General features: G+C 40.9%; 2 protein-coding genes and 1 long non-coding RNA gene across 3 annotated transcripts; 1 reads left to right on the forward strand and 2 right to left on the reverse strand.

Annotated features, from left to right (window-relative positions):
* Window positions 1-212: 212 nt before the first annotated feature.
* Window positions 213-5039, forward strand: LOC6507396 (protein rhomboid). The gene is made up of 4 exons (XM_001956060.4): window positions 213-633; window positions 2032-2454; window positions 3115-3532; window positions 3655-5039. The coding sequence occupies exons 2-4, from the start codon at window positions 2089-2091 to the stop codon at window positions 3966-3968; spliced, it is 1098 nt and encodes a 365-aa protein (XP_001956096.1). The 5' UTR covers window positions 213-633; window positions 2032-2088; the 3' UTR covers window positions 3969-5039.
* Window positions 5040-9061: 4022 nt separating this feature from the next.
* LOC6507661 (N-alpha-acetyltransferase 30) lies at window positions 9062-9803 on the reverse strand. The gene has a single exon (XM_001956059.4). It carries the CDS (start codon window positions 9715-9717, stop codon window positions 9139-9141), a length of 579 nt encoding a protein of 192 aa, XP_001956095.1. The 5' UTR covers window positions 9718-9803; the 3' UTR covers window positions 9062-9138.
* Window positions 9804-12295: 2492 nt separating this feature from the next.
* Window positions 12296-13738, reverse strand: LOC123257103. Its single transcript, XR_006507045.1, has 4 exons — window positions 13661-13738; window positions 12831-13568; window positions 12614-12767; window positions 12296-12366 (listed from the first exon to the last, which is right to left on the reverse strand). It is a non-coding gene; the product is annotated as an uncharacterized LOC123257103 (long non-coding RNA).
* Window positions 13739-13770: the final 32 nt, after the last annotated feature.

Here is a 13770-nt window from a genome sequence, read left to right on the forward strand (position 1 = left end):
AATGACATTGGTAATAACCAGGTGAGCCAGGTTAGCCAGGTGAGTCATTAACCGTTATGGGTTACTAGCGGGAATCGAACCGATCTATAAACCCTCTGCATCCAACATGCAGCCGCTCGAACCATCAGCCTGCCAAGTTCTCTTATACCAAACAGACACTCTTATACGAGCGCGAACGAAAACACAACATGTTCGAGTTGCAAGCGGAGCGGTATAAAAGCCGGTGCCGTTGGGAAGTCTGCTTGAGATACAAGATACAATTGACGCGGTCGAGATACATGGATATTCAGTTAGCTCGCTGTTAACTGTCGGCTGCTTGAAAAAATCAAAAAAAGAAAAAACGACGACGTGTGTGTGGGTGCAACAGCAGAAAGATACAAGATACAGAAACCAGAAAATACATCAAATAAAATAATACATCTCGGAATAAATATTTCGAAAATGATTTTTCGAGTTAGCAGTGAAATTGAGATCGAGTTCCGAACCTGTGAGAAAAGTGGCAAAGTGAAAGAACAACAACATTTGGATTAAAGTCGGCGGATAAAATAAAAGCACAACAGCACAAGTATTTTGGATAATATAGAAGAGGCCTCAGAGGAGGAGAAGCAGCCGCCCAAGCAAGAAAACCCCAAGGTAAGTTAAAGGAGAATCCCCGACCTTAATGAGACCCCCGATGAGGCAAACGATAGAGGCAAATTGCAATAGAAATTGTCGCACAAACAAACAAAACAACAACAAAAACTGCACTTTGAGGGGTAATGAGTTTATTCAACTTGCAGTTCTCCCAGTCTCGATGCATTTTTTGCTTCCCCTAAGGGCTGAAAAATGCAAATTACACCTCGGGTCATGTGAAACTATTCTTGGACCAATAGCCTCTAGCCTCCAGAGGTCTTGAATTAATTTCTTTTTTTTTTTTTAGAGCTGTCTGTCGACTTTCAACATCTTCTTTTAGTTTTTTTTATTACTTTTGTTATTTTTCATGCAATTGTCATGCTCGCATGGACATTCAGTGCAGTTGTCTGCCGAGCCGCAATTAAAATTAATAAATAAATTAATTAATAAGCAACGGGCCGCGATTTCGTGCCATATTGAAATTGCTAGGCAACCGAGTAGCCGAAACGAAAACAAAGACCATCATCCCACTCACTACCATGTAACTTGGGGGTTTTTCTTCGAGTGTAGGTGTTTGTGCCGCAGACATAATTACAACAAAGACAACAATAACAGTGCGTGTGTGCAACACGACTTGAGACAGACAGAGGGAGAGAGAGACAGAGGAAATAAGCCAAAAAGCGTTGGCGCTGAAATTCAAAAAAAATTATTATTATTTTTGTTTTTTGTGTTGTGCAAGGCAATGAAAATCAAAAAAAAAAAAAAAAAAAAAAGTGATTTTTTTGTTCAAGGAACTTAAGAAGATTTTCGTCGTAATTGAATCGAATGCGATTAACATAATTTGTTAGGAAATGTGGCTTGTTTTCTTAGCATTGTTGTTGTTGCCTTATAGTTGTTATTGCAAATTACAATAATGCCTCGGCCATTAGCCGATTAGTTGGCCATTAACGGAGATGATTTCAGGGCTAACCGACTGCACTTACAGATACAGATACAAAAGTATCTTGAAGTTTTGTCTAGCTAATTTTAGCACAAAAACACAAGAAGAAAACTTGGGCCATCAAATTTTATGGAGCACTGTTACTTCTGACCCAGTTTTTCTTCGACGTGGCTTTCTTTTAGGAATAAAAAGAAAATAATAAAACGAAACAAGGAAGTTGCTACAAACGGATGAAGAAAAGCCCGAGAGTCCGTGTCCCAGACCATAAACAAAATTCTTGCTCGAAAGAATCCCTCCTCCCATCCCATTTCCCATCCCAGCCTGCCTCAATGTTGTAATTGCTTTTCAACTCTGCCGCTCCGACAGTGCCAGTGCATTTCGCCCTGTTTTATGAATAATTTATGCACTTAATTGATTTTTGTTTATTGTTCGGTTCAAGTTAATTAATTACACACTTTATGCGTGCTGTCTCGTTACAGAATTTTCTTCTTCGGCGCCACAAGTGAAAAGGAAACACACGAAAAGTGAAAACCAAGATGGAAAAGCCAACAGCGAATGTAAACGAAACTAAAGTGCAGATGGAGATGGAGATGGAGATGGAGATGGAGAAGGAGGAGAAGGAGCCAGTTGAGGCTACTCCTGACTCTCCCCATCGGAAAGAGACCATCATTGACATTCCACCCGTGTGCTCCACCGCGAATTCCTCGTCCTATGACACGGACTGCAGCACGGCCAGCAGTACCTGCTGCACCCGCCAGGGCGAGCACATCTACATGCAGCGCGATCCGGGTCATGTCCCAGTCACACCTCTACCGGAGGCGTGTGGCGAGGATCTGGATATGCTGAAGTACGAACAGCGCCGGCACTGGCCCTGGTTCATCCTGGTGATCTCCATCATTGAGGTGAGTGTCTGGCACACAATCCCATTTATTACAAGTCCTCCGAATCAAAGACACCGCCAAAAACTTCCATTCAAGAGCGATAAAAATGATTTAGCGCGGGGGGCCGTGAAAGAAGGAAGTTTTCCAAAGACTTTTCCTTGGTATTTTTCTTCCTACCTCCTACCTCCTCCACCAAGACCATCATCAGACCACCAGACTGTGTCTGTGTCGGTGTCTGACTCGGTGGCGCCCCCCGAAAATCGATTGTAAACAAGTTGAACAACAAACAGAGTCCAACCATGAAACGTATTGCTTTTTTTAAGGGTTCCATTTTTTTGGGAAAAGAAAAATAGTAAATGCAACTCAACTCGGCAAAATATGTAAACTTTTTAGACCAAAAGTATTATATGTATATAAATACATAATATTCTTTGTGTTATGTGAAAAATATATTCGAGTCCTGAGCACGACATGGGAGAGCCAACAGGGCGTATGAGTTTGCTTGCCAACTTGGCTTGGCAGTCTAAGCATTTTCATGAGACTTTATTTGGGACGCATTTCGGTCGCGTGCCAGACAGCAACAACATAAATCAGAGTGGAGGTTACCCTTCAACCATACCCATACCCAAAAAGAAAAAAATATAACTAAATCGAATCCCTTTTTCCTCTATCCAATTCCAGATTGCAATCTTCGCCTACGACCGCTACACCATGCCCGCCCAGAACTTCGGGCTACCAGTTCCAATTCCATCCGACTCGGTGCTGGTCTATCGGCCGGACAGGAGGCTACAGGTGTGGCGATTCTTCAGCTATATGTTCCTGCACGCCAACTGGTTCCACCTGGGCTTCAACATCGTCATCCAGCTGTTCTTCGGCATTCCCCTGGAGGTGATGCACGGCACGGCCAGGATCGGTGTCATCTATATGGCGGGCGTGTTTGCCGGATCACTGGGCACCAGTGTGGTGGACTCGGAGGTGTTCCTGGTGGGAGCTAGCGGTGGTGTATACGCCCTGTTGGCCGCTCACTTGGCCAACATCACCCTCAACTATGCGCACATGAAGAGCGCCTCCACGCAGCTGGGATCAGTGGTTATCTTTGGTGAGTTTCAATCGATGCACTCTAGAAGGATAATGGAACTTCTCCATAACCATTTCCTATCTGAGAATTGTTTAAAGACAATCTTACTAACTTGTATCTTTTATTTTTTCTTATCATTTTAGTCTCCTGCGATTTGGGATATGCTCTGTATACCCAGTACTTCGATGGTGGGGCCTTCGTCAAGGGTCCACAGGTGTCGTACATTGCCCACCTCACAGGAGCCCTGGCAGGACTCACGATCGGCTTCCTGGTGCTGAAGAACTTCGGGCACCGGGAGTACGAACAGCTCATCTGGTGGCTGGCACTGGGCGTCTACTGTGCCTTCACCGTCTTCGCCATCGTCTTCAATCTGATCAACACGGTTACGGCCCAGTTGATGGAGGAGCAGGGCGAGGAGATCACCCAGCACTTGCTGCACGATCTGGGTGTGTCATAAATGCATTCAGGATCCAGGTCCAAAGGATACAGGAGAGATTGAGAGACAAAAGAAAAAAAAAAAAGAGAGAGTTCGTGGCGAAGGCGAAAAGAAAAGTTCACTCTGCGATTTAGTTAAAAACTAAATTGGAATTAATTGGCTTTTGCTTTTCGGTTAGCATTACCGTTATCGTTACCGTTACCGTTTGCAGTTACCGTTAACCGTTTCAGTTCCGAATACACAAACTCAAAAAGCAAAAACCCTAAAACCTAAAACCTAAAAAATAAAACTCAAATAACAACACTGAAAAATAAACTATAAACCGAAGCCGAAACGTGTAAACAAATGTTGTGATAGAACCAAAGACTGAATTTATTTCGCGTGTAAAAAACCAATTAAAAGATTGAGGAAAGGAATCAAGAAACAGATTTGCAAAAAAAAAAAAAGAAAGAAGGAGGATCCCGAATACTAATCGCCTCTCACTATAATTTGAATTAAGCAATTCGTTTATATTGTTTCGCCTGTTTTCTTAAAAACATATAAGTACATATATTTATTGGCCGCAATTAACTCTGAACTGTATGAAATTGTTTATACATCCATAACTCGAACTATGTACGTAGTCTTAGCGATAAATATCTGTATCTGTAGATATAACTAGCTCCCTAACAAATTGTTTCAAATTGTAAATACTATTAAGTCGCACACTAGTCAGCAAACAAAACAAAAACAAAAAAAAAGGAAAAACTAAAAAACAAAGGCAAGGGCATTAAATCCGATGGAAAACCACAGCAAAGAACCATTCAATTCAGATCAATTAAGCAAATCGAATTAAATTAAATTAAAGTCACTTAATGCGTTACAAAATCGAGCAAATATTTATCCCAGAAACAAACCACACTCGTACACACAAAAAGTATTACTAATTATATTTATTTATTGTAGGGCATATGCGAGGGTTTATTAATTTGTCAATCGAGCCAACTATTTATTTATTTATTTAATAATTTAGTGAAATTCACACAAAAAATCAAGCACGAAAAAAACAAGGGAAAGTGTAAGAGGAGTTACAAAAAAATAAAAGCAAACAAACAAATAAACTAATTCAACTGTAAAAAATATTCAATTGAAAAATACACACGAAAAGCCAAAGAAAATAAAATCAAAACATTTCAAGAATACAAACAAAAATACAAAAAAAAAGCCTTTTTATTTTTCTTTCAGTTTTAGGTTTTTTTGATTTTTGCCCACAATTTAAGGGCAATAAATAATCAAGAAGGAGATTATCAAGATACTTGACATATTGACCGAACAACACACTCTCTCTCACAAATCGCAAAATATATATATATATATATATAGACAGTCATAGATAGATAGAAAAATGTATATCATACGCAAATAGAAAAATATTCAAAGTAATCGCTGAATGAAAATAGCTAATCTGGCATAAAAGCCAGCCAAGCGAAAGCCAAAATAGAATCCTTGTGGGGCCAGCAATGCCCCAAAAGTTAGCATATTCGATTCTCAATAATATCCGCAAAACCGCAAAACGCCCACCCTCCTTCCAAAAAACACACACACACACTGGATGTCCCCTCCCCTCCTATTTCTTCCATTTGAGAAATAGGAAAAGGAAATGTTCAGCACGAGACATTATAGATAAATAAATAAACAGAGAAAAATTGAACAAAAATAAATGTCTAAATTATAAATGAAATTCATGTTTTCTTGATAAATATCTCTGGGTGGCAGAGCCGAAAAAAGGGGGTGGCCACACTCAATCAATATTTGCTCCACATAAATATCAGCGCTGGAATTCATGGCGAAAAATTGCAACTAAAACTTGAGGAAAATCCTTAATTAATACCCATTCCATGAGATTCTCCAACCCGGAGACTCCGGAGACTCTCCGGGCTGTGTGTCAACGTATATTTTTCCACCAGGGCGGAAACAGAAAACTGAGGGACGTCAGTCCGTCCCCCAAATCGATATTTGTTCTATATATCGAAGTGAGCGGACAATGTCGTCGCACGGCAAAGAAAATCCCCCATGAAATATGAAATATGTAGGAGTCGCAGAAGAATTTAGTAATAATTTATATTGCCATTTCCCCATTGCCTTCAATCCTATCGGATTAGCAGGACTTAAGTCCATGAATTCTCCAATGAGCATTTCACTTGAGAAACTTTCAGGGGATCTAAACTCATCAGGACATTCTGTGTTTAAAATGTCGACTAAATAGTACTTATTGCTAAGAAGTACACATTTTTACAAATTTTAAATAGTTGGTTAAATTTAGTTACTGCCCTACTTACTGCTACTAAACTAAACCTTTAAGGAACAATAAAAAATTCAATAATCCAAATTTCTAGTCTAATCATTATCCTTTAGGAATAAAGGGTATTGCAGCCAAAATCAGAATTATTAATTGTGCATAATCCAAGCAGCATATCACAATCAGAAATGATTGATTTCATGTGCCAATTATTTGCAGCAATTATATTAAAAACATAAACAAAAATAACTATTGTTTCTGCTGTATAACAAGACCAATTAGAATATATAAACTATCATAAATGCCAATTAGTTTCAACTTAAATTATGCAATTTTCATGAACCTCCCACTAAGGGACTAAGACACGCTTTCATGGTGCATCTCGAAATATTAAGAGAGAGAGACCAAGACCGTGCCAATCCAAAGCAATCCAAATCCTAGGCAGCCTCCTGGGCAACAAGATTTATGGGAGACAGAAGCTGCCGCCTCGTGGACATCCGAATTGAAATTCAGGCACAATGTCAACTGCAAACGGGGACGAGGTCAGCAGACGACAGGCTTAGCCTGTGATTGTGATTGCGACTTTGAATCACAATCCGCATAGGATGGAAGCTCTCTGAAGCCGAAAAATCCACATAAATAACGCGAGCATCACTGCTCCCCTCATCATCCTCCCCCAGTTCCTGCTCCATCTGTCCGGTGGACCAGCTTGTTTCTGCGAATGGCAGGTGCAACTCAATCAACGCTCCTCTCTCACCTGCCTGCCTGTATGCGACGCACGAAAATGTTGCCACAACGTTGCATGTCATCTGGAGCCCTGGACAGAAGCTCGGACTGGCTTCCCAACTGGGACGACTCCTCGGATGCCACCTGCCCAAAAGTTGACTTTGGACGTTTTTGTTTACATTTGGCAGAAAGGTGAAGTGGCGCAGCGAAAAGCTGCCACGGAATCGAACAGATCTGCAGCCGGAGTTAGTTCAGAACTTAAACTGAGGAAGCTGGTAGCAAGTTTCGAGTGGGTATCGCAGATCAACGATCTGACCAGTAAGTAAGACCACCGATGAGAACTCACGAAGGGTTCAACGTTCCTCAGAGAACTCAACTGGGAAGCGATGACCCGAAAGAACAGACCTTTGAATAAAAACAAGAACGACAAAACGTACTTCGGTTGAAGCCGAGTACTTTGGCTAGTATTACGTAGTAATATTTTCTGTTATTACGATTATTCCTTAAGAATCGACTTGCAAATCATTTCTCTAAAGAATGAGATGATTATTGGCGACAATATTGCTTTCGCACTTTTATGGGTTTATGAAGGACATAGAAAATTTGCCAAAAAATCTACAATATATTTTGATGCAGAATAATGAAGAATCGAGCTACAAATCGTTTAAGGTATTCCGCTCAAGAATCGGTCAAATAATGGCCAAGATATGACTATCGAAAGGGGTCATAATGTGCTCCCCATGCACTGTCCACATTTTGAAGGGGATGGCCCAGAAAATTTTGGAAAAAATCAAAAAAATATTTTGTTCCCAGATTTTGATGCAGATAGCTGCAGAATCGATCTACAAATCGTTTAAGGTATTCCGCTCAAGAATCGGTCAAATAATGGCCAAGATATGACTATCGAAAGGGGTCATAATGTGCTCCCCATGCACTGTCCACATTTTGAAGGGGATGGCCCAGAAAATTTTGGAAAAAATCGAAAAAATATGTTGTTCCCAGATTTTGACGCAGATAGCTGCAGAATCGATCCACAAATCGTTTAAGGTACTCCGCTCAAGAATCAGGCAAATAGTGGCCAATATATGGCTATCGAAAGGGGTCATAATGTGCTCCCCATGCACTGTCCACATTTTGAAGGGGATGGCCCAGAAAATTTTGGAAAAAATCGAAAAAATATGTTGTTCCCAGATTTTGACGCAGATTGCTGCAGAATCGATCTACAAATCGTTTAAGATATTCCGCTCAAGAATCGGTCAAATAATGGCCAAGATATGGCTATCGAAAGGGGTCATAATGTGCTCCCCATGCACTGTCCACATTTTGAAGGGGATGGCCCAGAAAATTTTGGAAAAAATCTAAAAAATATGTTGTTCCCAGATTTTGACGCAGATTGCTGCAGAATCGATCTACAAATCGTTTAAGGTATTCCGCTCAAGAATCGGTCGAATAGTGGCCAAGATATGGCTATCGCAGGGTGTCATAATATGCTCCCCATACATTGTCCACATTTTGAAGGGGATGGCCCAGAAAATTTTGGAAAAAATCGAAAAAACATATAGCCTTCTCTCTGGAAATTTGGCAAAATATCGAACAAAAAGTTTGATCCAAATCGACGAAAAATCGTTTAAGATGGGATTGTTGAAGGATATTTGTGAAGTAAGAAGGCAACTCCGGAGGTAATCCCCTTCAAGATTATAAATACTTTATAGGATCGTCTCTTAAAGTAAATGTACCTCTTTGGTGGCTAAATAAAACAAAACAAACGAACATTACTGTAAGGCCTTTCTGAAATAAACTGCATAAGATAGTTAAAGAATTTTGTAGCTCCTAAAAATCTCAATAAATCCGAGCAGGACCACCTATTAAAGCATAACCTTATCAACGCAACAAGTGCTCCTTAATGTGTCCTGACTTTGACCCTGAGAAGCAATTATCCCTTCTGGTCGATCAGTTTGATCGTCCTGCCCGGCAGGACCCCGTTTTGCGGCTCAATTAGGCGGCAAAATTCGAACTACCTGGGTGCTAGGTGTGCTAAGGAGTCCTGCGTCTCCAGGCTACCCAAGTAGCAGCATGCTGGGGCGCTAATTGAAACGAAGAGAGCAAAAGGTCAAAGTAAAACCAACTAGGAAGTTGGTCAAAAAATGCATTAAAGTGTAAACTAAGAAATAAACTGGGGGCTCATGATCAATCATCGGTGTCGGGCAGGTTCCCAGTATCCTGGATAATCAGCTTGAGGCGAAAGGCATCCACTCCGTTCATGTAGTACCGCAGCAGGCGACGCTCTCGGATGAATCCCAAGCTCTCGTAAAGAGCCAGTGCCGGCTTGTTGGTCATCTCTGTTTCCAGGACGACCATGGCGGCATCCTTCAGAGCCATTGCCTCAATGGCCATTACCACCAACGTTTTGCCGATTCCCTGCTTCCTGTAGGCCTCGTCCACTGCCAGCATGGCTATATAGCCCTGCGGGACACCCGGCAGAGTCATATCCAGCTTGCTGACAATCACTCCCACATAACGATCACCGTCCATCGCGAACAGGCAGAGATCCGGCCAGTTGTAGACAAAGTAGCGGTAGGTGTATATGGAGTAGGGTTCGGAGAGCTCCTTGTCGATCATATTCTGAATCACCTTCAGCTGGGATTCATCTTCGAATTCGCAGAAAGTATAGGACCAAGGCTGTGTTTTCTCCAGAGATTCCGTGCAGGGTCCCGAGGAATCCATCTGGACATCCTTAACTACTTCCTTGGCATCAGTGTCACTCATGTTTGGGGATAGTTTTCATTTTCTGGCCAAAATTCAAGTTTGAAAGACTCGGAAGAGCTAGCTAAGGATCTTGTTTTTTTAATAATATTATTCCATTTTTTAATGAGAGGCAGGGCTCTTAACTTATTCCTAACGTCAATGGTACGAGGGGTAAGAGTAGTCTTTAGTGTATAAATCATATCAATCGGAGCCACATTATTCGCTTTGGAATTCACAACATTACCAGCAGATGCCCCTCGGATGGGGAAAAACATCTCGGGACGGTGGTGCGCAAACATGTTTATAAAAAGTACAAGTTAATATTTATGTAATTCCACAGATGCGATTCCCCAACCAACCAACCAGCCGCACAGATCATTACATTGACATATTCATGCGGAATCGGAATCGGAGTCAGAATCGAATGCAGGGGAATTCCACGGAACACACAAACAATGGAGCACGCGACCATGGATGCGTCCAATACATCCCACGCGGATCGCAGAATCAACCTGCAACCGGGAACTGGCAACTGGCAACTGGCAACCTGCAGACTTGCGGCCTTTGTCTCGCGGAGAAGCATTTCGCATCTCGTCCAGTTGTCGTCGCTTTATCCGCCAACATGGACAGTGGACAGTGGACAGCGGACAGCGGGCCGGGGATTGGAATGCTTATCAAAAGGCGCACTTGTAGCTGTCATAAGGCCAACTGAAATATTGGCAGCCCAAACACAGAAACCGAAACACAGCAACAAGAAAACTGAGCCCCCCGAGCTCTCTATCTTTTTATAATTTTTTTATTTTTTTTTTGCAATAATAAACTGCTCTGGACAAAAGTTCCACTTCAGGTGGAGACTGAACACAGAGAAAAAAAAGGCAGAACTGCCCCAGGACTTTTCCATTTATCTCACTCGACGCCGGCGACGGCAAATATGGAAATTTGTTGGGTTTGGCCGGCCGCCCTTTCTTTCTGCTGCACCCTCCGCCACTTAAACCGCTTCATTAAACACTCTGTGGCCCTGTATTCTGAGTCCTGGGCCAAGTGTCCTTATGTCCTGGCGGTGTAATTAATTTCTGCCACAGTCGAGAATTTGAAAAAGCTTAGAAATGCGGCCGAGAAGTGGGGTAGAAAACGTTTTCCGTCCCACTAGAGTAATTATAAAAGGAAAGGGAGTCGAGTGGCGGGGATAATGACAGGAGTTGCCAAAAGAAATTTTGCACAGGACTTTTGAATCAAAAGGATATACAAATACAAAGAAAATATGAAACTTCAAACACTAAAAGGGGAATAAGTGAGTTTTAATTAAAGTACTAGTGACGAAATAGCGTTAAAAACTGGCGTTAAATGGTCACTTTTCCAATCAATAAATAATAATTAAGCCCAAATCAGGACACAAAGCAAACAGAATCAGGACGAAATCACAGGGCGGGGTAAGTAATGGGCCAGCTAATCTGATTTAGGCCAAGAAAGTGACTCTGACTCGGACTTCGGATCGAGTTACCCCCCCAAAAAAAAGTGTCCTTTATGGGCCTTTTAGGTTAATTGCTTCTGTTGCATTCCCTCCATTAACCGTTGGTCACATGAGGTCATTGTGGGCTTCATTCTGGGGAGCACTTCCTCATCCGGAATCCGGATGGGAAATACATAGGAAGTTTGGGGGGCCCCGGCAATGGGGCAACACGACAATCAACACGAACGTAATAATACACGAAATTAGTTTTCATATATGCAAAGTCGTGGGTGGAGCTCTGGAGCTCAGAGCTGTCGCCACCCCGCCCGACGGACACCACCTGTGCGTGCTCGACGGCAATTTCGTATTCTTCCTTTTCCGTCCTGCTGGCACAGACAACAAAGGATTCACTCTGTGGAGCTCTCTTCGAAGGCAACTCTCAAAGTCGTGGCAGACATTTTCATAATTTTCACATGCTCAGGGTGAGCCCCTTCATTTCCCATCCCCTCCCCCCCTTTTTGCGACTCAGGCGTGCCTCTTAATTGCCCCTGACTAGCACCAGGAACTGAAGAAATAGCAGAAGCATGAGTAGGAGCAGGAGCAGGAGCAAGAGATGGAAGGATAAGAGCCGGGGTAATGCTATTTTGAGCCTGTCATGCCGAGTGTCACCTGCTGGGATTTGTGCGAGTGCCACGTTACCTCCAAGGTCAGGCCAGGCATTTTCCCATTTTCACTCTTTTCTCCTTTAAATATGTTAATATTGTTTCTTATGACCTAATAATGACTGAAATTACGGCAAAGCAGCAAATTAAAATTTATGCAAATCACTTTATTTAATGGCACTTGGATTATTCAAATTTGATTAATCGAGATAGGAGGTCATCTGCTGTTTAAATGTCACAAGAATTTAGAAAATCTAAAATAAAGTGCATTAATCCGGTTAGATTTCAGTTTTATTAATTTAAATATATGGAATTTTATCAGGAAGCATCGGATAATATGGTTTTTAACGCAATTTAGGAATCTAAAATAAAAAGCTTTAAAGAGTTAGTTATATTTAGTATTTTAGTTATTTTTAACAAAGAATATGAATTGCAATTCACTTACCCAAGTTCTTATTTATCTTAAATAAACTAATGCAAGTCACTTCCTTCAATAGATCACAAAGCCTCTGAATTATGATTTATGTTTAGGCGCTAATGAAGTATACTGAATTTATTCTGAAAAATTGCCACATTTTAAGTTTATAGGTCATAAAAATTAAAAATGTTTAGTAAAAAGCAATAAATAGATTTGATTTAGTACAATTTTAGTTATTTTATGGAATTATTAGGATAAATTAGGTCATCTTATGTTTAAACTTCACAAAATCTTAAAATTAAGAGTATTTAAGCCGTTAGTTCGATTTAGTAAGCTTTAAGTTATTTTTACGAAAAAATATACATTTTTTCATAATTATCTATGTACCTAGTTCCTATTTATCTGCAATGAACTCCCTGAATTAGAATAATCTCTGATTTAAGATTCCAGATTCTAGAAAACAATCAATTATCCTCTATTTTGTTCTGAAAAATTGTATCTTTTGGATTGTATCGTTTGGAATTTCTTCAAATTTAAAAATCTAAAATAAAGAACATTTAGTTATTTAGACCAAAAGGTATGAATTGCTTATTTATTTACTTACCTTAGTTCCTATTTATCTTCAATAAACTCGAATAAGAAGGATAAAATCAATTATCCAGCATTTTATGCAAAAAGTAGACCATAATTGAGTCCTTTGCAGTTTCAAGTTTCTAAACTATAAAAAATCTAAAATGAAGAGCATCAAATAGATAAGTTTTGACCAAAAAATATGACAAAATTCCCATCTGCTTGTCATTAATAAACTAAAGCAAGTCACTCCCATAAATAGATGAATTTCCGCCATCTGACATCGAATTAGCAAATTCGAGCATTAATCAGAGTCACTGGTAGTGTCCCCTCCTGTCTTGTCCACTAAAAGGACGCAGTTGTGCTCTCGTCACAAATTTTTGCATTTTTCCATCATTCTTATAGCTACAGTTCTTCTTCTTTACGCGTGTCCTCCGCAATCACACACAGATACACACACACATACATACTATACAATTCGGGAGAGGGGGGAAAAAATGCTATGTGACAAGACTGACGAATGACTTGACGGCGAAATGTTCTCAAACAAACATAAATTCCGTGTCCGCCGGGATTGGGATTTGTTGACTGCACTGCCGGTTGGGGTGTCCCGATGTTTTCCCAATGTCCTGGCCAAAACACGCAACGTGCAAATGCCACGGAGAATCTCGCAAAAAGCCAAAGTTAACACGGAACGCCAGGCAGGGATTGTCGCAGGTGCGCGTGTCATGGGAAAATGTAGTTTTTTGCTCCCGGATTGTGTCATAACTCACTGAAATGATAAGGATGGATGGTCCAATGTTATCCGTCATCACGCAAACCGGTTTAAACATCCAATTTATCACTATTTAACACATTTCTTACCTTACACTCTCGAGCAGAACTGATCTAAATGAACGCCATCCGCCATTGCGATCTCTGGAATAAAACTAGGTGGCAACCCTTGCCAGAGGAGCTTTAACCCTTATAGTGTC

This window comes from Drosophila ananassae, chromosome 2R (assembly GCF_017639315.1).
Source record: "Drosophila ananassae strain 14024-0371.13 chromosome 2R, ASM1763931v2, whole genome shotgun sequence".
NCBI classification, from domain to species: domain Eukaryota; kingdom Metazoa; phylum Arthropoda; class Insecta; order Diptera; family Drosophilidae; genus Drosophila; species Drosophila ananassae.

Bases quoted from the DNA above. Each gene is read 5' to 3' on its own strand.
- LOC6507661 (XM_001956059.4), bottom strand. From the start codon at position 9,717: ATGAGTGACACTGATGCCAAGGAAGTAGTTAAGGATGTCCAGATGGAT.
- LOC6507396 (XM_001956060.4), top strand. From the start codon at position 2,089: ATGGAAAAGCCAACAGCGAATGTAAACGAAACTAAAGTGCAGATGGAG. The intron at 2,455-3,114 runs GTGAGTGTCTGG...ATCCAATTCCAG, and splicing joins TGGTGATCTCCATCATTGAG to ATTGCAATCTTCGCCTACGA. The intron at 3,533-3,654 runs GTGAGTTTCAAT...TTATCATTTTAG, and splicing joins GGGATCAGTGGTTATCTTTG to TCTCCTGCGATTTGGGATAT.